The 26,902-nt window shown below is 35.0% G+C and overlaps 1 protein-coding gene across 3 annotated transcripts in view; it reads right to left on the reverse strand.

The window, feature by feature from the left end:
• LOC144965306 (uncharacterized) overlaps nt 1-19,994 on the reverse strand; it is a 28,919-nt gene extending 8,925 nt beyond the window's left edge. The window contains exons 1-6 of one of the 3 annotated variants that reach the window (XM_078900526.1): nt 19,540-19,994; nt 8,776-9,187; nt 5,318-5,454; nt 4,774-4,834; nt 3,987-4,129; nt 276-1,844 (exon numbers count right to left, since the gene is read on the reverse strand). In XM_078900526.1, coding sequence (XP_078756652.1) covers nt 276-1,844; nt 3,987-4,129; nt 4,774-4,834; nt 5,318-5,454; nt 8,776-8,943 — 2,078 coding nt within the window. In that variant the 5' untranslated portion in view covers nt 8,944-9,187; nt 19,540-19,994. Of the gene's footprint in view, nt 1-189; nt 1,845-3,986; nt 4,130-4,773; nt 4,835-5,317; nt 5,455-8,775; nt 9,188-19,539 lie in introns of all 3 variants that reach the window. The other 2 variants (XM_078900528.1, XM_078900527.1) reach the window with 2 other exon arrangements.
• Nucleotides 19,995-26,902: the final 6,908 nt, after the last annotated feature.

Genomic DNA, 26,902 nt, shown 5'->3' on the forward strand with positions numbered 1-26,902 from the left:
CAAAAAATCATTTCAGATTTCCTTATCTCCGAATAAAAGAAATTTTAAAAAATAAATTTAAATCACACTTTAAAAAAAAAATCATATTTTACTGAAATTTAACGCTTGATAATCTAATATCAAAAATTATTATTGTAAACCTGATATCATTACGCGATACTATTTATGTGCTTGTGATAAGTTTCATACCAATTTTTCTTTTGATTGAATACACAACTTATAGTTCCGAGTTAAGACTAGATATGGTGGTAGTAGTTTGTGATGGTTTGGCCAACCTGCGGCGATGAATGACGACTATAGCAATCCCAAATACGACCACAGAAGGAATCCCAACCACCAATGCTGCAACAACTGGCCAGAAGGTCTCCTCGTCCAAATCACCATCTGGCTGTTTTTGAGGAACTGTTGAATTGTCCATTTCGAGATCTTTGATTTCATACACTGTGGAATGACCAAATTTGGTGGACGCTGGATGAGGGGATATCTTTGTATCTGTAGACATTAGTTTATCTGTGTCAAATGATGAGCTGATTTCGTTGATTTTAGAGGAAAGCGGAAGAGTAGATGACGAGTCTAAAGTACTGAAATAATCCGACGAATCTAATGATGATGTTGATGATGGATGAATGGGCGTTTCAGCGTTTGAGTCGGTTATGGATGTACTGTAATACAACGATAAAGATGATTCCATATTTAAAGATGTAAATACTATGCCTTCAGAAGGATGCAAGATTGTCATAGATTCGAATTCGGCGAAGGCTTTTGTCGTAGATAGTGATTTGGAGCGTGTAGTGGGATTAACTTGTCCTTTTGTAGCACGGTCAAAATCCTCTGAGATTAAAAGGGGTGATTTTGAAAAGAGAATGGCACTGTGTTTTATCTCTTCCAATGAAGAGAGAGTGGGACGGGAAGTCGATAACATATTAATGTTAGGATTCGCGGGATTTGATGGGAAAACGTCTGAGTAAAATATCGACGATTGTATTTTTTCAGATATCGATGAGTAAGTATCCGGTCTATCAGGCGACATGAAAGAAGCACTGAATTTAGGATCGGAAGCAAACATGTTAATGTTCTGGATAACATTTGTGATTTTATCTCCAATTACATTCGATAATAAACTGCTTTGGTAATTAGGCACAATATTTGTTACTGCTGGAGATAACGTATGACCATTTTTCCTCATTAGTACAGATGGAATAATGGTGGCAAATGTCACCATAGAATCCCCTATGATAGGAACAGTATAATCCGTGTTTCGAAGAGTTTCAGTAGGAAATAAAGATAAACTATCTGAGTAATCATTGCTATTCCACAGAGTAAGATGATAATCGTTTTTGTTATCGACTAAACTTGCACCAAACATATCTGACGGTTTTACTACCTCTGAAAAATTTATCCATTTTGTAAAGTCAATAGTGTCACTCTCACTGTTGTCCTCATCTGCAGATGAAAATCTCATTAAACTTTCCCTTTTTCTCTCAAACTCGATTCTCTTTGATTCCATCCATTCAATTTTTGCAATCTCTAAACTACCCTGTGTTGATGTCATTAAACTTTGAGTGGTCGTGATAGTTTCCCGCACATTCGGTTTTGTTTTATTGCATTTAAAAACAACATATCCATTTGTTGTGAAGATTGAACACTCATCCGAATTATTTATCTCAGACGTTGTTGGTTGGACGTTAGCACTGGTGTCAGACTCTAGAGTTGAGGGTGTCGTAGGGTGAGAAGATAATGGCGGCGTGATTTCAGCGGCACTTGTTGTTAAACTCGTTGTAGATGTGGATACAACATTTGGGCCCGCGATATAGTAACACTTTCTTTTAATCGTCAGCACAAACCTGAAAATAATGGAACAAAGTCAGCTAATTGCCTTGTGCAAAAGCGGTCCGATTCAAGGTTAAAATGATAAAAGTAATATTAGTAGTATTAATGTAGATGATGATGATGATGATGATGATGATGATGATGATGATGATGATGATGATGATGATGATGATGTTGCTGCTGATGATGTAATAATAATAATAATAATAATAATAATAATCATCATCATCATCATCATAATAATAATCATAATAATCATCATAATAACAACAACAACAATAATGATAATAATAATATAATAATAATAATAATAATATAATAATAATAATAATAATAATAAATAATAATAATAAACAACAACAATAATAATAATGACATCAATAATAATAATAATAATAACAGTAATAATAATAATAACAATAATAATAATAACAATAATAATAATAATGATCATCAATAATAATAATAACAGTAATAATAATAATAATAATAATAATAATAATAATAATAATAATAATAATAATAATAATAATAATAATAATAACAATAATAATAATAATGATCATCAATAATGATAATAATAATAATAACAGTAATAATAATAATAATAATAATAATAATAATAATAAATAACAATAATAGTAATAATAATAATAATAATAATAATAATAATAATAATAGTAATAATAATAATAATAACAATAATAATAATAATAATAATAATAATAATAATAATAATAATAATAATAATAGCAATAATAATAATAATAATAATAATAATAATAATAATAATAATAATAATAATAATAATAATAATAATAATAATAATAATAATAATAATAATAATTTTTCATCAAAGGGAATCCAGATCGTAAATGTGATCTACCGATCTACCGAGCTACCAATATCCTGTTATTGTTTTTTATTTCTTCCTTTTTATTTAGTTGTTATTTTTTTCTCATTAATTCAGAAATGCTGAGAAGAAAATACAAATCTTTCACAGTTCCTGTGACATATAGATAGAGGTCTGTAAAATTAGATAGTTGGAGATAGTCAAGAATGAGGAGATGAGAAAAGATACAAATCAGTAAAATATTGTCTTGTATTGATGCTGTGAGTTTATAAAAAAGAAAACTCGCAACATTCCAGACCGTGCTATCTGTAGCATTGAACGTTTATAGTCTGATTAATACAATTTAGTGAGAACTACAATACTCTTTATCAGTCATAACGTCACTTCCTTCCTAATGACGCATGGTAACTTAGTAACACTGTCTCTAAACTATCGGAACAATGACGAACGCCCGAATCAAATATTTCTCCGACGAGCATAAAAGCGTATCCAGAGGGAAAAAACATTATAAAGCTGATCATGTTTTGACTTTTACACATTCTGATCACAAGACATATGAAAAGTTCTAGCCAGCATGAAGAATTAAAAAGTAATGATTTTCTTTGTTTAGAACCAAGATGGCCGCCGTTGCCGGGCGGCGTGACATCAGACTACTGAATCCAATTTCGTTCAATCTGTATATAATTCAAGGACGAAAGTGAAGGTGGGCTTGATATACCTTATGAAAGCTACCAATCAATGTGAACATACAGGCTCTGGCTGGGAAACCACAAGAAGAGAGAAGTTGCAGACGGCAAAGACATAACTACAGACAAGCAACTAGCAACCATGTAGCATGAAAAGTATGAAACTAATTTGAGCTCCAGACGGTGGTCAAGTAACAAGTCTTTTGGTGACTAGTTGATGATGGCCTATGCTCCATGGAATTCTTAAGAACTTAATTAAGCAAATAATGTGGGTATCAAGTGGTTCTTCGTATCCATTTCTAGCAATAAATACGAAATGAAATCCTAACCATTAAGGGTGACCTCTCAAAATATAAGTATTATTAATAATTCAGATCAACCAATGTGAACGTATTTGGAGGTCTGATAACCCTAATTGTTATGGGCTCATTGTTGTAATGGAGATACTCTCAAACCAATACACAATCGTATCCATCACAACAGTGTTAACTCAAGCCCATAATCATTGCGCTCGGTTATCAGACCTGCAAATAATATGTGGACGTAAGTTTCAACCATTAAATTCAAGGAAGTGAGGCAGGTACAATAAAATCAATAGCAGATCATAAAATAGTTACCTGGTTCTGTCTTGGCCAAAGACGGTAATGTAATGAGTTCCTGAATTAGGTTCATCAATGCTAACCCGAGTCACAGCGTTGTCTAACGATTGACCGTTTTTCAAGAGATTAAGAGCCAAGGATGGGTGTCTTACTAGGTAATCCTGAGGGTGCGGGTTGAGGGGGGGGGGGGGGGGAGTAGAGGAGCTATATGCATATATTTATAGATTTTTTTGGCATGTTTGTTGTTTGTTAGTTGTTGCCTGATAGTTTTGTTTTGTTTTTTTTTCGGTTCATTTTTGTTTTAATTTCCGTTTTGTTTTTGTTTTGTTTAAATTTTTGTATTTTTTAAAAAAAGAATTGTTTTTACCATCTCAAAAAAAATAATTAATTTCCTTTTTCTTGTAAATCAGAATTTGAATATAAGAACTGAATTGGTTACATATGACCTATTTAACTTATCATTATCATCATAATCATCATCATCATCATCATCATCATCATCATCATCATCATCATCATCATCATCATCATCATTATCATCATCATCATCATCATCATCATCGTCATCATACATCATCAATCATATCATCACATCATCGCTACCATCATTATCACACACATCATACATATCATACCACCCCACCATCATCATCATCATCATCATCATCATCATCATCATCATCATCATCATCATCATCGTTATTATCATCATCAAAATCGTCATCATCTTTATCATGAATCATGAATATCTCTTTAATATAAATGTCTATATTGGTATAAACGTATGGAAATAAAAGATACTTACCATATCAATATGTCCAATATTTTCGAGAGAATTAGTGCATAAACCATCTATATTGCCAAACCTGAAATGGGAAAAAATGAAAGGCAAAAATAAGTACATCATTAATCTAAATGCATAAATCGTAAATATAACATCATTGTGTGTTAATCGTGCCTCATTGAAAATAAAATCCAGGTGCAATTGCGTTCTTCAACTGATTTAGAAAACGAATACGTATACCAAGGACAACTATACTTCCAGTATAGTAATCCTTGACGTATACTTTAAAAATATATATATAAGAATACTTCCATCATGAAATCATATGGGTTTTTTTTTTGTTTTTTTTTTGTTGTTGTTTGTTTTGTTTTTTCGTTAAAAAAAAATCAAATCAAATAGATGACCACAAAAATTTATTGTAAGTCGACAAAAAGGTCGATGATGATAATGATGATGATATTGATGATGATGATATTGATGATGATGATATTGATGAAGATGATGATGATGATGATGATGATGATGATGATGATGATGATGATGATGATGATGATGATGTAGGTACCAAAATCCTTGAAGTGAGTCAATGACAAGGGTAGCAGATAAGTTGTCGTCACAAATAATAGATCGAATATAAAGGGACACTTCCACTGTAACCCTCGTCAGTAAGTCGTAACATCCACTGTTTTGATTGGTTTGACACTGCAGTCATGGTGAAATAGATGAACATAAAGAAAATTGAAATAATGGTATCTAAGATGAAAACACACACACACACACACACACACACACACACACACATGTACACATCAACTCATACACAAACACATTAAAAGGCAATTCTGAAAAACAGCAACTAAATGAGGACATGACGGTTATTGTGAAAGAGGGAAGAGGGCAGTATATTGAATGATCGGTCCTTAATTTGACCATGACCTTGGGAATCACCATTTGTCCACTCTGTTGCCATACTGATTTGTGCGCACCTACAGACGATATTACCGGGCCGATTTTATTTTTGATGGCTCAAAAGAATCGTTTCGATATTTGATAATTTCCACAATACAGTTGTATGATAATTAAATTAGATTAGTGCCTGATTGTAATAGCCTTTATATCTCCGCAAATATAAGGGGCTCTCCATAGTCTATCTTTTTAAAAAATGGGTTTGTGTGTTAAAATTATTCCTTACAGCCTATGTTAAATTTTTACCAACGAGCAAATCTAATAATTATAAAACTATTTTTACAGATTGATATACAAGTAACTTGTAAACCTTTTATAAATAATGGGTAATTCTTTCACCCGTTTATTCACATCGATGTTTAGAATATCTGCTTGGGCAAAAGGACCAGTCCTTAATTTGGCCTTGGTCTTGGGAATCGCTATCAGGCCCATGCCTAATGGATTGACGTTGGTGTGGATGCTTGAGGCTTATCATGGGCCAAAGGAGTAATTGGCTTCAACAGTCATGACGTCACTTCCCTCGTAATGATGCATAGTAACTTAGAAACTGGCTCTAAACTATCGGAACAATGGCAGACGCCCTTATGAAATATTTCTCCGACGAACGGTATCCAGATGAGAAAAAATATAACATGATCATGTTTTGACTTTTATACATTCTGATCACATGACATATGAAAAGTTCTAGCCAGCATGAAGAATAAAAAGTACCAATTTTCTTTGTTTAGAACCACGCTGCTCGCCGTTGCCGGGAAACGTGACATAAGACTATTGAATCCAATTCCTGTTGACCGTCACTGGACCATCCCGGATGTTGAGTCGATACGAGGGTGCCATGAACGACCCAGATATGTGATGGAATAGAGATCCAACCCGGTGCCCGAAAAGGCTTCGGCCATCCCGAACTCCACACTATGTTACGTCCAACTCTCATTCTCAATGGCGAAGCCATTATCAATAATAATAATAATAATAATAATAATAATAATAATAATAATAATAATAATAATAATAATAATAATAATAATAATAATAATAATAATAATAATAATAATAATAGGGTAATAACAATAATAATGAAGTCTCGGTCTTGGGAGATTTTGCTAAGATGAAGGTAATTTTAAACGATCGATATTTGAAGAACGAGTATTCTGTCCAAAAGATTAAAAACGCGTTTTTTTTCAGAGTACGGCAGAATAAAACATGACACGCCCGAATCCGATGACGTTTTAAAACGTGATGCAGGTAATTTCTACATCTTTAAACCCCTACTTGTGTTATTATATTTGTATGCTAGATATTTGCTAAAAGGATAATGCCAGATTAATTTCTAATTTTAACAAAATATGACACGTAGATTAGAAAGAAAATAAGGATTGTGATTGGACTCTGGCTCATATTTCAATTAACAAATAGACTTTAAGACATCAAACCTAGTGTCAATATTTGAATTCCATTTTCTTTCCGTATTAACGGCGCCACCATTTTGTTTTTAATGTAAATGGTGACGAGAAGTCCTCGACTTGATTTTATTGGCAGGTCTGATTACCCACATTGTTATGGGTTCATTGTTGTAATGGAAATACTCTCAAACAAACGCAAAATATTGTCTATTACAACAATGTTAACTCAAGCCCATTATTGCGTTCAGTTATCAGACCTGCAAGAATGTGCACTATGAACAAAAATTGAAAGATTTATATTCAACTTTTTAGTCATCCCACATGTTTTTATTTTGCTATTCATCTGTGGAACATACCTGTCGCTTGATATATTTTGGGCCGATTTAAGATTGGGAGATTTATGACTTGTCATTTTTTATTACAAAAATCGTATTACGGCATTTGACAAAATCTATGTCATAATCTATGAATAATGATATCGACTTCAGAGCAGAATAAATCACATTGTTAACAATAACATTTTGACGGATTAAAGTGAAAACTATAACAACTTTAATCGGATTAAGAGGGCAGTTGATGCTCAGGAATATTAAATTATATTATATCAAATCTAACTTTAATTTAATATTACCGTGTATTAAAGGATTATAAATGACATTTGCCTTCTATTACCTCTAGTCTAGTGTGAACAAAGAGAACTGATAAAATCAACGTGTAAATATTATATGCAAATAAGTGCACGTCGGATAAAATCAATTATCGATATAATCTATTTAGTGATAAACGGCTAAAATTTACTTTGCAATGTAAAATGACGATGTTGCACTACTCTAGGTTTTGAAGAGGAAATGAAAAGCTTGCATATCATATTATTACACGGTCTATTATTTCCGGTAGAAATCGTGACAGACTAAAATGCGCATGACAATTCATAATTTTATCTTCACCCTGTACGTACTTTACAATTACAAATACCGAAACTAAAACTTCAAATAAACTTTAAAAAGATTTTATAGAGATATTAATTTCATTTCCCTTAAGATTAAAATGCTTTGATTACGACCTACGACCTGTTATGATATATTATGCTTACGGTCATTGACAAAACGCATTTTGTACTTTGGCAAGACATTTTACTTCATATTATAACGATTGCTTAAAATCACCTCTGTATGACAAAAATTCTTGAACCTGAGACTTCAATGAAGACTCAAAGAAGTCATGAATTTAAGAATTTTTGACAATGTATGGCAATTTCAGCGATCGATGTAATATCGTGAAGTAAGAAGTAAGAGTTTCCTGGTCAAATATATATATATTTTTTTTAATGTGCTTTGTCAGTTAACGGTATCATATGTGTGTCTGTCAAACATTGGTTTATAGAAAGAGGAGATGGTGAACAAATTATCTTTGTATGAACCATTGAAAATTATAAATCCCTCGATTAATTGAAATTACAAATCGGTAACGAAAATAGGGCATCATCACCATCATCATCGTCATTATTATAAACAGAGGAAGAGAGAGAGAGAGAGAGAGAGAGAGAGAGAGAGAGAGAGAGAGAGAGAGAGAGAGAGAGAGAGAACGAGAGAGAGAGAGAAAAGGAGGGAAAGAGAAGGGGGAGGGGGGGGGGGGAAGAAAGAGTCCAACATACCTTAACGATGGATATCAAGACAATCCATATTCCAAAAATGCAGAACTTCATCTCAAAACCCCTAGTATTTAGATTTATCAATAGCTCATAAACACCTAATATCAACCTTGTTAAAAGCCCGTTTTTAAATTCTAAATTCTTAATAGCAAAGAATGATGATTCTGTCATAACAATAACATCGTGATGTCAGTTTTTGCACCATCTTAAAGAATGGGATGCAATGGAGGGCACTCTTTCCAAACGGTCATTTGATTGATGGGAACTGATTTCTCACTCTTATCTTCGAATTTGAAGCAATTCCTCTATTTTTGTGAACTTCTGGTATTTGTCTTGAATCGTCATCAGATAACATGCCACCTTTCGTTGGATGAAGCTGTCAAAAAACAAACAGGCCGGGGGGGGGGGGATAATGCTGTAGACAACAAAAAAGAATAAATAAATATACATATATATTAAGTAATGGTTGAAAGCTAATTGAGAAGATTTTGATCCAAAATTTAGCAGAGCTGCAATGGGTGTGATGATGATAATGAGGATGATGATAATGAAGATGATGATGATGATGATGATGATGATGCTGACGCTGATGACGATGATAATTAGATGATTTTGACGCTGATGACTATTTACCTTTGCCACATGGTAATTATGTGCGCCTGTTTTCTTTTTCTCGGTTCAAGAGTTTAGTACACAAAACTTTTAATCAAAATTAATATAACAGTTATCTTTAATCAAACAGTCTAGGAAAGGGGAGAATGGGGTAGCTAATTGATTGAATGGGTACTGGACCATAGTATGCAGTGAAGACGACATGTGCATGACTGATAGCTGAATGCAATTTTGGGCTATATATACTTTGCTGTAATGGAATGTATTATCCATTATAACATATTATGATACGAGAAGTTTGAATTCTCAGACTCGGAAAAATAAACCTATATGATATATTCCACGAGCGTAATTTTGCATGCACTGTGGAAGATCATAATTTTCTCTTTAAGTCAAGATTGCTATGGTAGGTATTTAAGTTAAGAACAAAAAAAAAAAAAAGGGGGGGGGGGGGGGAGGGGGGGGGGGGGGGCAAAAGAGGCACACAAAAAAAAGAATAAACAAAAACAAATCTGAAATAGTAAAACTTACACCTAATTAAGATAACCCAAAACCTTCCAACAAGAACTATGAACACCGATGTGAAGAGGAAAAAATCTTCAAAAAATCTTCTACTTATGCGTAGGTTTGAGAGTATCACTATTACAACAATGAGCCCTTAACAATTTGTGTTATAAGACCTACGAATAAATGCACGTTGACTCAGACCGACTTCAGCCCCCCCCCCCCCTTTCCAAACACACACACATACACAATACTGAGTTTCATTGGTTTTCGTGCTTATCCTTCATTACAATCTCAATGCACTGAAATGGATATCAGGACTTTTCTACATGACTTAAAAGGTAATGAGTATAATGTGCAAACAAATTGATATCAGTATCAAATGTCTAGCCATCAATCCACACACGATGTCCGATGTCTAGGGTCTGTTTGCATAATCGTCTAGGTGTGTGTTTGTATATTTGTGTAAGTGTGTGTGTGTGTGTGTGTGTGTGTGTGCTGGGTCTATTCATGAATGAGAGTGTTTGTTTTGTGTGTGTATATATGTGAGTGTGTGTGTTTGTGTTTCATTCGAAGACTATTTATTTAACCTAAATTCAGATTCTGATACAGATAATTCTAAAATAGAGGTTCAAAGTTCAAAGCGTGGGTATTTATAAACAGACAGATGATAATGCTCGAAAAAAAGGCACATGATCCACCCACATGCACCATTCATCACATCAAAAGAAAAGGAACGACGAAATTCTTGAATCAACTCCGGATATTGACATGCCACATTGGTGTCGAGTGTCGATCCCTAATTATAGCTCTCCGTTGAGACAAGCGTTGTCCACTGCTTCACAAGTTTATATCAATATGCACAACGGCAGGATCTGCACTAGACTGCTGAAGTGCAGTTCTTCTCGATATGTAGCTACTAAGTCCATCATTCTCATGATGCCAGACATGCCTACTTGAACATTTAAAAATTCGTAATTTTTAAAGATAAAATTGTGTCGTTATAGTTAACTTTAATAATAGTAAATAACGAATTTATAAAGCGCCTAAACATCCACGTTAATCGTGCTCTGCGGCCTTTTACATAATAAAAATGTCTTTTTAAAAAATCACGACACTACATAATAAGCATGAATACAAAAACAAAATCTAAGTAACATCTATTTCATAAAAAATAAGCCTCACGGAACAACTCAGTCTTCAGACATTTCCTGAAAGATGATGAATTTTCACAGGACTTTTTCCGAGGATTCTCTCTATTTGTCACGCGTTCTATAGGCGTGGAGCCATGGATGAAAAGGCTTTTTTTTTATTATCGAAAGTGGATTTTGAGGTGGTAACCTTTAGAAGTTGGGACTGAGATGATCTTAAATTTCGAGTGGGTTCAACAATTTACTCACCCAATGATTAAATAACACTTTAAAATCCTTAAAATTATGTAACCTGGAATCAACTTTCATTTTTAATTAGTTTTCATGACTTAGATATGCTCAAGAAGAGAATAAAAGTTCTGAATTTGGAGCCAACAATCCGTAATTCAACGAATTTTTCGTAATGTTAGGCAGGTCTGTGATATTGAACTATGAATTATGTCGAATTTACCAGAAGTATAATATTATGTAACCAATGGTCTCAAAACGGGTTTTTAGTGGGATGACTCATACAAATAACATATATTATGAGTTTCAAGTAAAAATGTTAAAGTGATACTTAGCTGTTAGAAGATGAACACCCTCAAACAACATAGACAGATTCAAATGGTGTACATTTGTCGTGGTTTGACATTCAATTTTTTCATCATTATCCTTAAAGTTCAATCAATCCATCCGTCAGTCAAACAATCAACCAGTTATGAATTCTTTGTTAGAAAGTACTCCTTCAGAGCCACCAGACCCATGGAGGTGGAGTTTATCCCGGTTTCTATAGCGTGAAACAAACAATAATCATTGCTTGCTTCCCTTTGTATAGGACGCTATTCTGACGCAAAGGGCTTTCCGCCAGATCTAGGAGACCCAGCTACCTAATCACAGCTGGATGGACAGGGGGGGGGGGGGTCAGATAAAAAATCTCGACTGCACCCGGGGTTGATCTCGGTCCCTTTGCTTGTGAAGCGAGTGCTCTACCAACTGAGCTATCGGGACAAAAGATAAGTGATATTAAATGTTCAACATTTTCATTGCTGATGGAACGAGCATTGATCTGTATTTATTAATCTTCTAGATATTAAAGAATTGGATTCATGATATAAAATAAGTTTTTATCCTGGATGTCCACAGAATCTATTAGTTGAAAGCCAAATTTATGTGAGATAACTGATACATTTGTTTTTGTACTTACGATCGATCTCGGACAGTTATCTCATCACAATATCTTGAAATTGAAATAGTTAATTTGCAGGTACTGTGCTCACATTACAGTCAAAGCTCGTTTCAATAAATCGACACTAAAGCATGACAATGATTCGATTAATCAAGGTCAAAGGTCGATTAATCAATCCAAAAATTAAAAATTTTGAAATAGATCTAGTGATTGCACTACTCTCTCTCTCTCTCTCTCTCTCTCTCTCTCTCTCTCTCTCTCTCTCTCTCTCTCTTTTAGTTTGTTATTTTTAAAGTATATACTAAAGCTCTCATTCATTTAAAATCCTATTCAAGCGAGATATTCTATCCAAAGCGTCCCATTCAACAAGCCTGAAAGCAAGGAGATGACGCACCTTCCGTGAACTGCAACCTTTCAGTAAAAAAAAAAATAAAAAAGAAGTTTGATTTGTCACTTCTACACATCTATGAACACAAGAAACAAAAAAAAAAGTTTGACGTTGCGAGAGAGCAAAAGAATGTCTCGTTTTCGAATGAAACAAAGGAGAGTACATACGAAACTAGGTCATGCAAACTCAGGTTTTACAGTGAAAAATGTAAATGTTTCTACTATTAACATTTTAAGATGGGGCGGGTCATTATTTATTCATGCAAATGTTCTCCTTCATCGAATCTTGGAAATAATCTTGACGGAAATCTTGAATTTGAATAGAAATTGATTGTAAATATTAATATTGATGATCTGAATAAGGGAGAGACATTACATTTGAATTATGCTCGTCGTCTCCTTTTGGTACATTCTGTTTGCTCATTTCGGGGTCAATCACTTCTCAAGAACGTCTTTCCGGTGAAATGATGTTCGAGTGGATAAGGCTTTGTACTTACACCTGGATGACCCGTGTTCGAGCTCCTTTATTCATCTTATTTATACATTTGTAGTCGAGCAAGCATCAGGCGTCAGTGGTCGGCCTATACAGTATTTATTGTTATTATTAAGTCAAGGGAAATTAAGTATTGTCAGTGATCTCGGCGATATTTCTTTGTGTAAGACACTTAACACAAAGTATTCTATTCAACTCATGTTTGAATTTAATACCTAGTGTCAGAGAGTGTTCCACACAAAAAGGGTGCCTAACAATTAATTTTTTGAATTTTAATTCAGTGACATTTATTGACATTGCAACTTTTTTCCCCCCTTCCATAAGAAAGTAACCTCATACTATGGTCCAAGAAAACCTTGATAAGTCATCAATTACAAATAAGATAGCATTCCTGATGAACTCTGGTCAGACCAGACTTCAAAACAGAGGTGTGTTTAAACCACCTAAATAGACTGATAAGGACTAACGCTTAATAAACTATTTAAATGTCTAAAATCCGAACATCCAACCAACGATTAATAAATCAATTTTAATGCACAACATCCGAACACCAGACTAACGCTTAATAAAGCTATTGAATGTCTATCATCCGAACATCAAATCGTGTGTTTAAAACCTTTCCTTTATTATTATTATTATTATTATTATTATTATTATTATTATTATTATTATTATTATTATTATTATTATTATTATTATTATTATTATTATTATCATCATCATCATTATCATCATCATCATCATCATCATCATCAAAATCATCATCATCATCATCATCATCATCATCATCATCATCATCATCATTATTATTACCTACAAATACATCTCCAAAAGAACTCTGTGACAAATTCAACACCTTTTTCATTGAGAAAATTTCCAACATCCGACAGGAACTAGACAACGACAGCCCCACAAATCTACATCCCAGCACCGACATCACGAGTTAAAACAACAAGCATGACTTCACCAATGAACACAACAACAATGACAAGGCACGTGACATCGCCTGGAAGATCAACATCAACGGAAGAGACACTAGAGGAGGACACAACACTTACCTGCACGACACGACCAACTAAATCTATGAACACCCGTTATAAAATGTTAACGTCGTTTGAACAATAGAGGAAGTTAAAAATATTTTGTCAGATATGCCTAATAAATCATGCCCCGCTAGATAAAACACCAACTTGGCTCATAAAATCATGTTCAAATTATCTTGCTCCAGCAATTGCATCTATCGTAAATGAAAGTCTTGCGTTGCCCGATTTTCCCTAATATGCTGAAACATGCCTTGGTTAGACTCCTGAAGAAAAAAGCAAATCTTGACTGCAATGAGTTAAATAATTTTCGTCCTGTGTCAAATTTAAATTTTATTTCTAAATTAATCGAAAAAGTCGTTGCTGCTCGTATTATTAACCATCAAGAGACGAAGGCCTTAAATGTTAAATTTCAATCTGCACACAAAGCCTCACATAGCACGGAAACGGCATTACTTAAAGTTTTTAATGATATTGTAAATGATATAGATAATAAAAGTGCTGCGATGCTTGTTTTACTAGATTTAAGTGCGGCATTCGACACTATCGATCAAAATTTACTTTTGACTAGACTACGGGATCAAGTTCATATCAGTGGCACAGCTTTGGACTGGTTAAAGGAAAATTTGTTTGAAAGAACTCAGTCGGTAATTATAGAAAACCATGTATCAACTCCATCCATATTAACGTGTGGAGTGCCTCAGGGATCTATTCTCGGCCCCCTCCTTTTTACAATGTATACTGCTCCCCTTTCTCATATGTTATCCACTTTTCCCATTGATTTTCATTTTTATGCTGATGACACTCAGCTGTATACAAAACTCAATAATGAATCAGAGCTGCCATCAGTATCTGTTATGGAAAATTGCATTGCTAACATAAAGGATTGGATGAAACTAAACAAACTTAAATTTAATGATGACAAGACGGAAATGATAATTTTTGGAAATAGGTATCAACTCTCAAAAATATCTACAAATGAGATACTAGTGGGTGAAAATGCTATTAAACCTAGTCCTTGTGTGAGAAATCTTGGGGTGTATTTAGATCAAGGGTTATCCATGGAAGAAAATGTTTTTAGAATATGCCAATGTTGTAACTATCACATTAGAAACATTGGAAGAATCAGACATTATATTGATAAAGGTATTACAAAGATGCTTGTTAATTCGTTTATTACTAGCAGATTAGATTATTGCAATACCCTTCTCATTGGTTGTCAAAGTAGATTAATTCATCAACTACAAAAACTTCAAAATAAAGCGGCTAGACTTATAAAATTAACGAAAAAAAAGAGATCATATAACACCAGTTCTCCAGGAATTGCACTGGCCCCCTGTGAAGTATAGGATAGTATTTAAGATATTGTGCTATGTTTTTAGATGTCTGGATGGATTGGCACCTGAATATTTGCAGGAACTGATTAAAAAGTATGAACCCACTCGAAATTTAAGATCATCGCAGTCCCAACTTCTAAAAGTTACCACCTAAAAATCCACTTTCGGTGAAAAAGCCTTTTCATTCATAGCTCCACGCCTATGGAACGCACTTAGTCCTCGGACAAAGTCCTGTGAAAATCTATCATCTTTCAGGAAATGTCTGAAGACTGAGTTGTTCCGTGAGGCTTATTTTTCATGAATAGATGTTGCTTAGATTTTGTTTTTGTATGTGTTTGTTCAAGAAGACACTACAAATATACCAACTTTCAATGTTACAAATCAATTAAACGTCCCCGATTTTTATATTACACAAGAAGACATACTTGCCAAATTGTTGAATTTAGACGTGACTAAAAGCATGGGACCCGATTACCTTCATCCCCGTTTACTGAAAGAAGTGGCCTTTGAAATATCACAGCCGCTATCAACAATATATAATAAGTCTCTTGAATCTGGTACCTTACCCATTGAATGGAAACTAGCCAATGTTACTGCCATTCATAAAAAGGCAGCAAACTAGATGCTGCAAACTATAGACCCATCAGCTTAACATGCATACTCTGTAAGGTTATGGAGTCTATCTTGAAAGACAGAATAATGGACTTTCTTGAAAGTCATACCATGCTAAATGATAACCAGCATGGTTTTAGATCAAAGAGATCATGCATTACTCAACTTTTACAGGTGATGGAGGATTTTACCAAGTTAATTGATCGTGATCAATGCATTGATGTTGTTTATCTTGATTTCCGCAAGGCTTTTGATTCTGTACCTCATGAGAGATTATTCATTAATCTAAAAGCATATGGATTTAAAGGGAATATCTTGAACTGGATTAAGACTTTCTTAATAATCGAATACAAAGGGTCATTGTCAATGGTGTGGGGTCGGATTTTAAGAATGTAATTAGCGGTGTACCGCAAGGAAGCGTATTGGGACCAGTTTTATTTCTTTTACATATAAATGATTTACCACGTGGCATAAATTCAGCCTGCAAACTGTTTGCAGACGATACAAAGATCTATAGTACAACTGAACATCATAACATTCTACAAAATGATATATTTTCTTTATTCAAATGGTCTACAACATGGCATTTGGATTTTAATGTTTCGAAATGTAAAGTATTACATATAGGAAAAATTAATCCATGTCATAATTATTTTACCGATACTTCTATGTCAAATCTACTTTCCGTTGTGCCTTATGAAAAGGATGTGGGAGTTACTTTTGATTCACATTTGAATTTTGATGTACATATTGATAATTGTGTAAGCCCTGCAAACAGAATGATGGGAATAATATATAGAACCTTTATAAGTCTTGATAAAACCACATCTTTATATTTGTATAAATCGCTTGTTCGACCAATTCTAGAATACGGAATTTGCATCTGGAGCCCATTATATAAAAGACAATCTATTAGTATTGAAAGTGTACAGAGGAGAGCTAATTTATACAATACAGTATTAGCTAATTTATACAATACAGTATTTATCTTATAAGGAAAGGTTAGAATATCTTGACTTACCCAGTTTGAAATATAGAAGAATTCGTGGAGCTTTAATTCAGGTTTATAGATTGGTACATGGTCTGGATAGGATAGACTTTTCTGATTTATTTTTTTTCATATTCTAATATTACTTTTACTTGAGGGGACAAGTTTGAGATTGTTGTCTCTAGATGCAAAACAAACATAAGACAAAACTGGTTCGGTATTCGTATTGTTCAGAAATGGAACAGTTTGTAATTTGAAACAAAGAATGCAAAATCTATGGATTATTTCAAGGTGTTAGTAGACAGGGAATTATATGATGGGAGATTTATATATGACGAATAATACTTGTTTGTACTGCTGTTGACATGGCTTTCAATCTTGTATGTATACATTATGCATTATTATATTATTATGATTATCTTCTATATGCGTGTGTATGTGTGTGTGTGTGTGTGTGTGTGTGTGTGTGCTCTGCATGTCACGGTTAAAGATATATGTTTGTACACCACATATACATGAGTACATTTAAGTTGAAATACTATCTTTACCACGTGTATCATTATTGTAATCTTTAATCAATAGATGTATGGCATTACTATTAATATTAAGGGCATTCAAGGGATCTTATCCTATTTTGCCCTATACCATATGTTATGTTATGTTATGTTATGTTATGTTATGTTATGCATGCGTATTATGTATCATGTAGTGTCGTGATTTTTAATTTTGTTGTTTTTAAACATTTTTATTTTTATTATGTAAAGCGCCGCAGAGCACGATTAACGTGGATGTTTAGGCGCTATATAAATTCATTATTTGCTATTACTATTTATTTTTTTATTATTTATTACTATTATTATTATCATTATTATTAGCCTATTATTATTATTATTATTATTATTATTATTATTATTATTATTATTATTATTATTATTATTATTATTATTATTATCATTATTATTATTATTATTATTATTATTATTATTATTATTATTATTATTATTATTATTATTATTATTATTAGTATTACTTTTATTGTTGTTGTTATTATTGCTGTTTTAAATTGAGACTTGAGACTATAGAATTTGTAATTTTTGAAATTTCATCTATTATATAATGAAAAAAAAGAAAAGAGAAGAACAAATGAAAACAAAAGTGTGGCGTTATATATTAATCACATCTAACTCTAAACTACTTTCTTCAACATTCTTATCTATTCATTAAAAAAAAAAAAAACAAGGATTGGAATCAGCCAATGTTAAATTGTTATTTGATGTTTGGCGCACTATAAATCTATATTATTATTATTATTATTATTATTATTATTATTATTATTATTATTATTATTATTATTATTATTATTATTATTATTATCACCGAGCACAGAATTACTGTCAAATCTAAAAAATCTGCAGCAATCATTTACTAATTTTCAGATCACATTGATAAAAAGCATACATTTGTAGTCAAATCATATTTGGAAACTAGATCAATAAAAATAATCGTACTTTATCTAAATTTTTTTGAATTTTGCAAGAAAAATATAGGGTGGATTCAAGACAGATAATATTGAGAACAGTTGAATCCTACGTGTAATCAGACTTGGCAGTTCGGATAAATCAAAAATGAACGCTGTTTATATGTCTTTGAAAAAATTGTATCAATCTATGCATGAAAGTTCCACAGAATATTTAAATGTTTTCAAAGCCTTTAAGCTCTTGAACAATTTGATACGATACGTTACGATAAATTGGAAACGGAACGTGAAAAGCAACCCACAAATGGATGGACAGTTCAAACCGAATAACTTTCGAGCCACCCAACATTCAAAAGACAATGGTCCAGGGAAGTCAGTTACCTGTTTCAAGCCGGATTTTAAACATTCCATCGATGAATTGGAGAAAGTTAGATTTGAGTCTCTAGAAGTAATCAAAAGAAACAGGCACGTCCTACAGTCTAAAAAATGAAATGTGTTCCAATATCTAAGAATGTGAATTGTCGGTCTTTTTATTATAATTTATCGATGGAAATTGTTTCGAAATTAAAAAACAAAATGTTTAGACTAAAAACGGTTAAAATGGCATTCTGTCAGCAAAAGTATAAAACAAAAATGAATATCAGCAAATTAAAAAACAAAACAGGGAACATTTCGGGTTCATACTTTTTAGCTACCGTACCCTGGAAAAACTCGTATTTACAAATTTGGCCAGAAAACTCGTCCTTCAAATCTCGACCGATTTAAATTACCTTCATCTTGGCAAACAAAAAAAAAAGAATTCTCAGCCCCAGGTTTGAGAGTTTTTACCAAGATGAGGGTCATTTAAATCGATCGATATTTGAAGGACGAGTTTTCTGGCCAAATTTTTAAATACGAGTTTTTCCAGGGTACGGAAGGTAACGTGTTAATTTAATAACAAAATTCTATTGTAATTTGTCAATAAAGCAGTAATATAAAAATATAAAATGGTTACTTACCGTCGCCAGCACAATATTATATCCACAACCATTAATCGTAATGCCGTATTCCTGTGGAGTGTATAATGTATTTCCAGCACAAAAGAATATTCTATCAACAATCGCGAAAGTGATTTTTTTCGCTTTTCCTCCTTATGAAATCGTATTCCACAATGTTACTTTTCTTGTTTGGAACAGAAGTATTGTTCTTTTGAAAACTAATAAAGTAAGGTCCCTTTGTATACCTTGAAGCTGTATGCTACTTACAGATATAACCGGAATTTTTAATACGATGAAAATGTAAGCTTAGCAAAAAGAGTTGGTATTCAATTTCCATTGAATTTCATAAAATCATTTTAAGAATATTGACTTTAAAAGGAGACTACTGGCTGTTCATGTCAATGTCTCAAGTGCTAGGGCGACATGATTCGAAGTCAGCTTTCTATGTTTGGTTTGGCATACAAAGACAAGATCATGTGAGACATTCAGCCAGGTATCCACAGGGTCCCCTCCACTCTCTCCCCCCCCCCCCCCCCCCCCCAACCCCCACCAACCTTCACCGCTCAGATATTCCCTCAAACCCCCTACTCCTCATGCATACTCCAACCCCAATCTCTTTCTCTATGTAAACTTTCATAATATTCGTAACAATAACCGGATGGAGTATGACAAACAATGACATTTAAACTTCTCCTCCTTCTCCTCTGCCTCTTCTTCTTCTTCTTCTTCTTCTTCTTCTTCTTCTTCTTCTTCTTCTTCTTCTTCTTCTTCTTCTTTTCTTCCTCCTCTTCTTCTTCTTCTTCTTCTTCTTCTTCTTCTTCTTCTTCTTCCCTTTTTCTTCTTCTTCTTCTTCTTCTTCTTCTTCTTCTTCTTCTTCTTCTCTTCTTCTTCTTCTTCTTCTTCATCATCATCATCTTCTTCTTCTTCTTCTTCTTCTTCTTCTTCTTCTTCTTCTTCTTCTTCTTCTTCTTCTTCTTCTTCTTCTTCTTCTTCTTCTTCTTCTTCTTCTTCTTCTGCCTCCTCCTCTTCCTCCCTCGTTCATTCTTTCTTTTTTTTTCTTTCCTTCTTGTTAACTCACAACTCAGATCCGTGATTAACAGATTCTGAACTTACAAATAGTCACATAATATTAGCATAGCTCGTCCAGTTTGGTCAGCAAATAAAAAGATAATCATTCGTCCTCTTCTTTCACAACAATAATGATATTGAAGCTCTGTCATGATGGCTGGAGGCTACGTGTACTTATTTGCTTGTTCTGATATACCCATTTTTGATTCTAATTTCTTCAAAAACAAAAACAAAGAGCTTTTCAAGTCGTTAGTTAATCCGAAAATTTCATTTTGGATTTATGGAAGTCGATGAATCATGGTGTTAGATAATGTAAATAAAATGAAATAAAGGAAACATAATCAGGGCTGTTTAAAGATTCATACAGCAAGTTTTCTCGACGCATGAGGACTGTCCCCCATGAATAATGTCAAAGGTGGTACGGAATAAAAGTAATCCATGTGAATGACGCACAACTCACACAGATGTTAGATACGCATTTCTTCTACTTTTATGTGGTAAATATTGCGACTGATGCATTTTTTTCATCAACTGACCAAGGAAAATAATATGTCCCCTGTGTACATGGTACGAACATTGTCTGCAAGGTGGATACCTAATCTGCGGACAGGTGAGCAGAAACAGCAATCTCTGTTTCCTTGTTGAAAAGATGGTGGCGCTGAAAGGTTGAGATGGATGAAGTATGTGGTTCGAACGGGAAAGCAGCACCCCCCCCCCCCCCACCCCTCTAGAGTTTCTTTGCCCCAGACATTGCCCTAGACATCATCAATGAAACACTTCTCGAGAGAAAACCAAGAAGGACATGAATGAGAACTATTGAGGCTGGGTTCAAAGCAGAGTGCTGAGGAGAGAATAACCTGAAGATGTGATTAAGGGCTAAACCGCACCAGAGACTGACTCCGACGAACCGGCACTGTCGTTCTCTGTCGTCTTCCGGATAAAGACATCGAATACGTACAAAATACAAAGAATAAAGAGAAAAGCCGCTCGACCTACCCATACCAAGCACCAGAAGTCCTCTGCCATTTTTTTTTCGAGCTTGGTATGGATAGGTCTAGCGGCTCTTCTCTTTATTCTCAGTATTTTGTCCGTGCCCGACGGCTTTATCCGGAATAAGGCAGAGGACGGCAGTAACGGGTCGTCGGAGTCCGTCCCCGGTGTGAGTTAGCCCTGAGCCTCTATTTCATGATACGTTTTCCAACCTTCTAACTAGAACAAATGATACTGTATATACTCGTTGCTAGAACATAGGCTACGTCCTAGATATTGCGTCAGTATTGAAGCAGTTAGATATAGAAAAAAAATTAAGAACACCCAAGTAAAAATAGAAAAAAAGGGAAGGATAATTATGAGAAAATTTCTTCAGGACTCCATTATTTCGAAAACAATCGTAAATGTAAATCACGAAATAGATCATCATCCGTAAGAGACTTAATTAGATTATGCTTTCCTCAGCACCGATGGCGGCTTCCTTCTGTCCTGAACCCAAGCCTCGTGAATTCTATTTCTACAGACCTTCTTCGTGTCTTTCCAGATTTTCTCTCGAGTCGATTTCTCGAATTTGCGATCAATCTGATGTCCACGGCAAGGAACATTTTTGTAATAATGAAGCAAACACCCGATAGTTCCACCACAATTCCATCGTTATATATATATATATATATATATATATATATATATATATATATATATATATATATATATAACGATGGAATTGTGGTGGAACTATCGGGTATGATATATATATCGTGATTACTTGAAAAATATTTTGTTGTGTTCCCATACTTATGAGTCACATTTACTCCCTTTATCTTTCTCTCCATTTTATTGACTCGTTTAGGCACCTCTAGTTTTTGTAATTACACATTATGTATTTCTATCGTTGTAAAAAACTTACCTGTTCCACCCGCTTGATCAACCGTACCAACACACATAACTTTGATTAATCTTAAATGTTTATATCCTAGTTAAGAAAATCTTGTGAGAACTAATAGCCCAACTGGAGGTCAAAAAAACAACAAAAACAAAAAAAAAGAGCAAAGAGACATCGACTTCATTCAATGTTTGTGTTTGTCCGAGCGCGGGCTTGAGGTATTTCACAAATCTCATGTTTTTGACTCCTAAAAAATCTATTGGTCAATTGGGTAGTTATGTCTTAATTTTCTGGCAAACAGCAATTTGCGATAAATAAGTCCCCAATCCAAAAGATTATCAAGAGTATGTTGCAATCATTTAAACGCTAAGGAATTGGGAGGGGGGGGGGGAAGGCATATTATTATCTGTACCTTATGGGTTACGTTACAGTGGTTGCAACAAGATATGAAGTGAGTAGAAAAGTGCCAGAAGACAATAGAGAATAAAAATTATTTTCGCGGCGGTGGTGGGGTTTGAACCTGCGACCTTATTGGTACGACAACTCCGCCTGGCAGGTGAGAGCGTGGCTCTACCGTGTGAGCTATCCACGAACACAAAAATATTCGTTTCAAACCCAAAGTCATTTCTAGATCCCTCTCTCACCCACTTCTTGAGATCGCCGATTCGTTCGCCACCATCGCGAAGTAATTTTGACCAGCAGTTAAGCTTAATAGCCAATATTCTCATCACAAACATATAACATAGAAACGATTGAGACATTGAGTATGCTCCGGTGTATGGGGTGAATTTTTAATTCAGAAAAGTGAGTGGAGCAGGCACTTATGTTGGTAACAACAAGATATGAAGTGAGTAGAAAAGTGCCAGAAGACAATAGAGAATAAAAATTATTTTCGCGGCGGTGGTGGGGTTTGAACCTGCGACCTTATTGGTACGACAACTCCGCCTGGCAGGTGAGAGCGTGGCTCTACCGTGTGAGCTATCCACGAACACAAAAATATTCGTTTCAAACCCAAAGTCATTTCTAGATCCCTCTCTCACCCACTTCTTGAGATCGCCGATTCGTTCGCCACCATCGCGAAGTAATTTTGACCAGCAGTTAAGCTTAATAGCCAATATTCTCATCACAAACATATAACATAGAAACGATTGAGACATTGAGTATGCTCCGGTGTATGGGGTGAATTTTTAATTCAGAAAAGTGAGTGGAGCAGGCACTTATGTTGGTAACAACAAGATATGAAGTGAGTAGAAAAGTGCCAGAAGACAATAGAGAATAAAAATTATTTTAAGGTCGCAGGTTCAAACCCCACCACCGCCGCGAAAATAATTTTTATTCTCTATTGTCTTCTGGCACTTTTCTACTCACTTCATATCTTGTTGTTACCAACATAAGTGCCTGCTCCACTCACTTTTCTGAATTAAAAATTCACCCCATACACCGGAGCATACTCAATGTCTCAATCGTTTCTATGTTATATGTTTGTGATGAGAATATTGGCTATTAAGCTTAACTGCTGGTCAAAATTACTTCGCGATGGTGGCGAACGAATCGGCGATCTCAAGAAGTGGGTGAGAGAGGGATCTAGAATGACTTTGGGTTTGAAACGAATATTTTTGTGTTCGTGGATAGCTCACACGGTAGAGCCACGCTCTCACCTGCCAGGCGGAGTTGTCGTACCAATAAGGTCGCAGGTTCAAACCCCACCACCGCCGCGAAAATAATTTTTATTCTCTATTGTCTTCTGGCACTTTTCTACTCACTTCATATCTTGTTGTTACCAACATAAGTGCCTGCTCCACTCACTTTTCTGAATTAAAAATTCACCCCATACACCGGAGCATACTCAATGTCTCAATCGTTTCTATGTTATATGTTTGTGATGAGAATATTGGCTATTAAGCTTAACTGCTGGTCAAAATTACTTCGCGATGGTGGCGAACGAATCGGCGATCTCAAGAAGTGGGTGAGAGAGGGATCTAGAAATGACTTTGGGTTTGAAACGAATATTTTTGTGTTCGTGGATAGCTCACACGGTAGAGCCACGCTCTCACCTGCCAGGCGGAGTTGTCGTACCAATAAGGTCGCAGGTTCAAACCCCACCACCGCCGCGAAAATAATTTTTATTCTCTATTGTCTTCTGGCACTTTTCTACTCACTTCATATCTTGTTGTTACCAACATAAGTGCCTGCTCCACTCACTTTTCTGAATTAAAAATTCACCCCATACACCGGAGCATACTCAATGTCTCAATCGTTTCTATGTTATATGTTTGTGATGAGAATATTGGCTATTAAGCTTAACTGCTGGTCAAAATTACTTCGCGATGGTGGCGAACGAATCGGCGATCTCAAGAAGTGGGTGAGAGAGGGATCTAGAAATGACTTTGGGTTTGAAACGAATATTTTTGTGTTCGTGGATAGCTCACACGGTAGAGCCACGCTCTCACCTGCCAGGCGGAGTTGTCGTACCAATAAGGTCGCAGGTTCAAACCCCACCACCGCCGCGAAAATAATTTTTATTCTCTATTGTCTTCTGGCACTTTTCTACTCACTTCATATCTTGTTGTTACCAACATAAGTGCCTGCTCCACTCACTTTTCTGAATTAAAAATTCACCCCATACACCGGAGCATACTCAATGTCTCAATCGTTTCTATGTTATATGTTTGTGATGAGAATATTGGCTATTAAGCTTAACTGCTGGTCAAAATTACTTCGCGATGGTGGCGAACGAATCGGCGATCTAAAGAAGTGGGTGAGAGAGGGATCTAGAAATGACTTTGGGTTTGAAACGAATATTTTTGTGTTCGTGGATAGCTCACACGGTAGAGCCACGCTCTCACCTGCCAGGCGGAGTTGTCGTACCAATAAGGTCGCAGGTTCAAACCCCACCACCGCCGCGAAAATAATTTTTATTCTCTATTGTCTTCTGGCACTTTTCTACTCACTTCATATCTTGTTGTTACCAACATAAGTGCCTGCTCCACTCACTTTTCTGAATTAAAAATTCACCCCATACACCGGAGCATACTCAATGTCTCAATCGTTTTCTATGTTATATGTTTGTGATGAGAATATTGGCTATTAAGCTTAACTGCTGGTCAAAATTACTTCGCGATGGTGGCGAACGAATCGGCGATCTCAAGAAGTGGGTGAGAGAGGGATCTAGAAATGACTTTGGGTTTGAAACGAATATTTTTTGTGTTCGTGGATAGCTCACACGGTAGAGCCACGCTCTCACCTGCCAGGCGGAGTTGTCGTACCAATAAGGTCGCAGGTTCAAACCCCACCACCGCCGCGAAAATAATTTTTATTCTCTATTGTCTTCTGGCACTTTTCTACTCACTTCATATCTTGTTGTTACCAACATAAGTGCCTGCTCCACTCACTTTTCTGAATTAAAAATTCACCCCATACACCGGAGCATACTCAATGTCTCAATCGTTTCTATGTTATATGTTTGTGATGAGAATATTGGCTATTAAGCTTAACTGCTGGTCAAAATTACTTCGCGATGGTGGCGAACGAATCGGCGATCTCAAGAAGTGGGTGAGAGAGGGATCTAGAAATGACTTTGGGTTTGAAACGAATATTTTTGTGTTCGTGGATAGCTCACACGGTAGAGCCACGCTCTCACCTGCCAGGCGGAGTTGTCGTACCAATAAGGTCGCAGGTTCAAACCCCACCACCGCCGCGAAAATAATTTTTATTCTCTATTGTCTTCTGGCACTTTTCTACTCACTTCATATCTTGTTGTTACCAACATAAGTGCCTGCTCCACTCACTTTTCTGAATTAAAAATTCACCCCATACACCGGAGCATACTCAATGTCTCAATCGTTTCTATGTTATATGTTTGTGATGAGAATATTGGCTATTAAGCTTAACTGCTGGTCAAAAATACTTCGCGATGGTGGCGAACGAATCGGCGATCTCAAGAAGTGGGTGAGAGAGGGATCTAGAAATGACTTTGGGTTTGAAACGAATATTTTTGTGTTCGTGGATAGCTCACACGGTAGAGCCACGCTCTCACCTGCCAGGCGGAGTTGTCGTACCAATAAGGTCGCAGGTTCAAACCCCACCACCGCCGCGAAAATAATTTTTATTCTCTATTGTCTTCTGGCACTTTTCTACTCACTTCATATCTTGTTGTTACCAACATAAGTGCCTGCTCCACTCACTTTTCTGAATTAAAAATTCACCCCATACACCGGAGCATACTCAATGTCTCAATCGTTTCTATGTTATATGTTTGTGATGAGAATATTGGCTATTAAGCTTAACTGCTGGTCAAAATTACTTCGCGATGGTGGCGAACGAATCGGCGATCTCAAGAAGTGGGTGAGAGAGGGATCTAGAAATGACTTTGGGTTTGAAACGAATATTTTTGTGTTCGTGGATAGCTCACACGGTAGAGCCACGCTCTCACCTGCCAGGCGG

Source organism: Berghia stephanieae, chromosome 2 (genome assembly GCF_034508935.2).
Source record: "Berghia stephanieae isolate SIO BIC M18660-M18661 chromosome 2, UCSD_Bste_1.3, whole genome shotgun sequence".
Classification (NCBI taxonomy): Eukaryota; Metazoa; Mollusca; class Gastropoda; order Nudibranchia; family Aeolidiidae; genus Berghia; species Berghia stephanieae.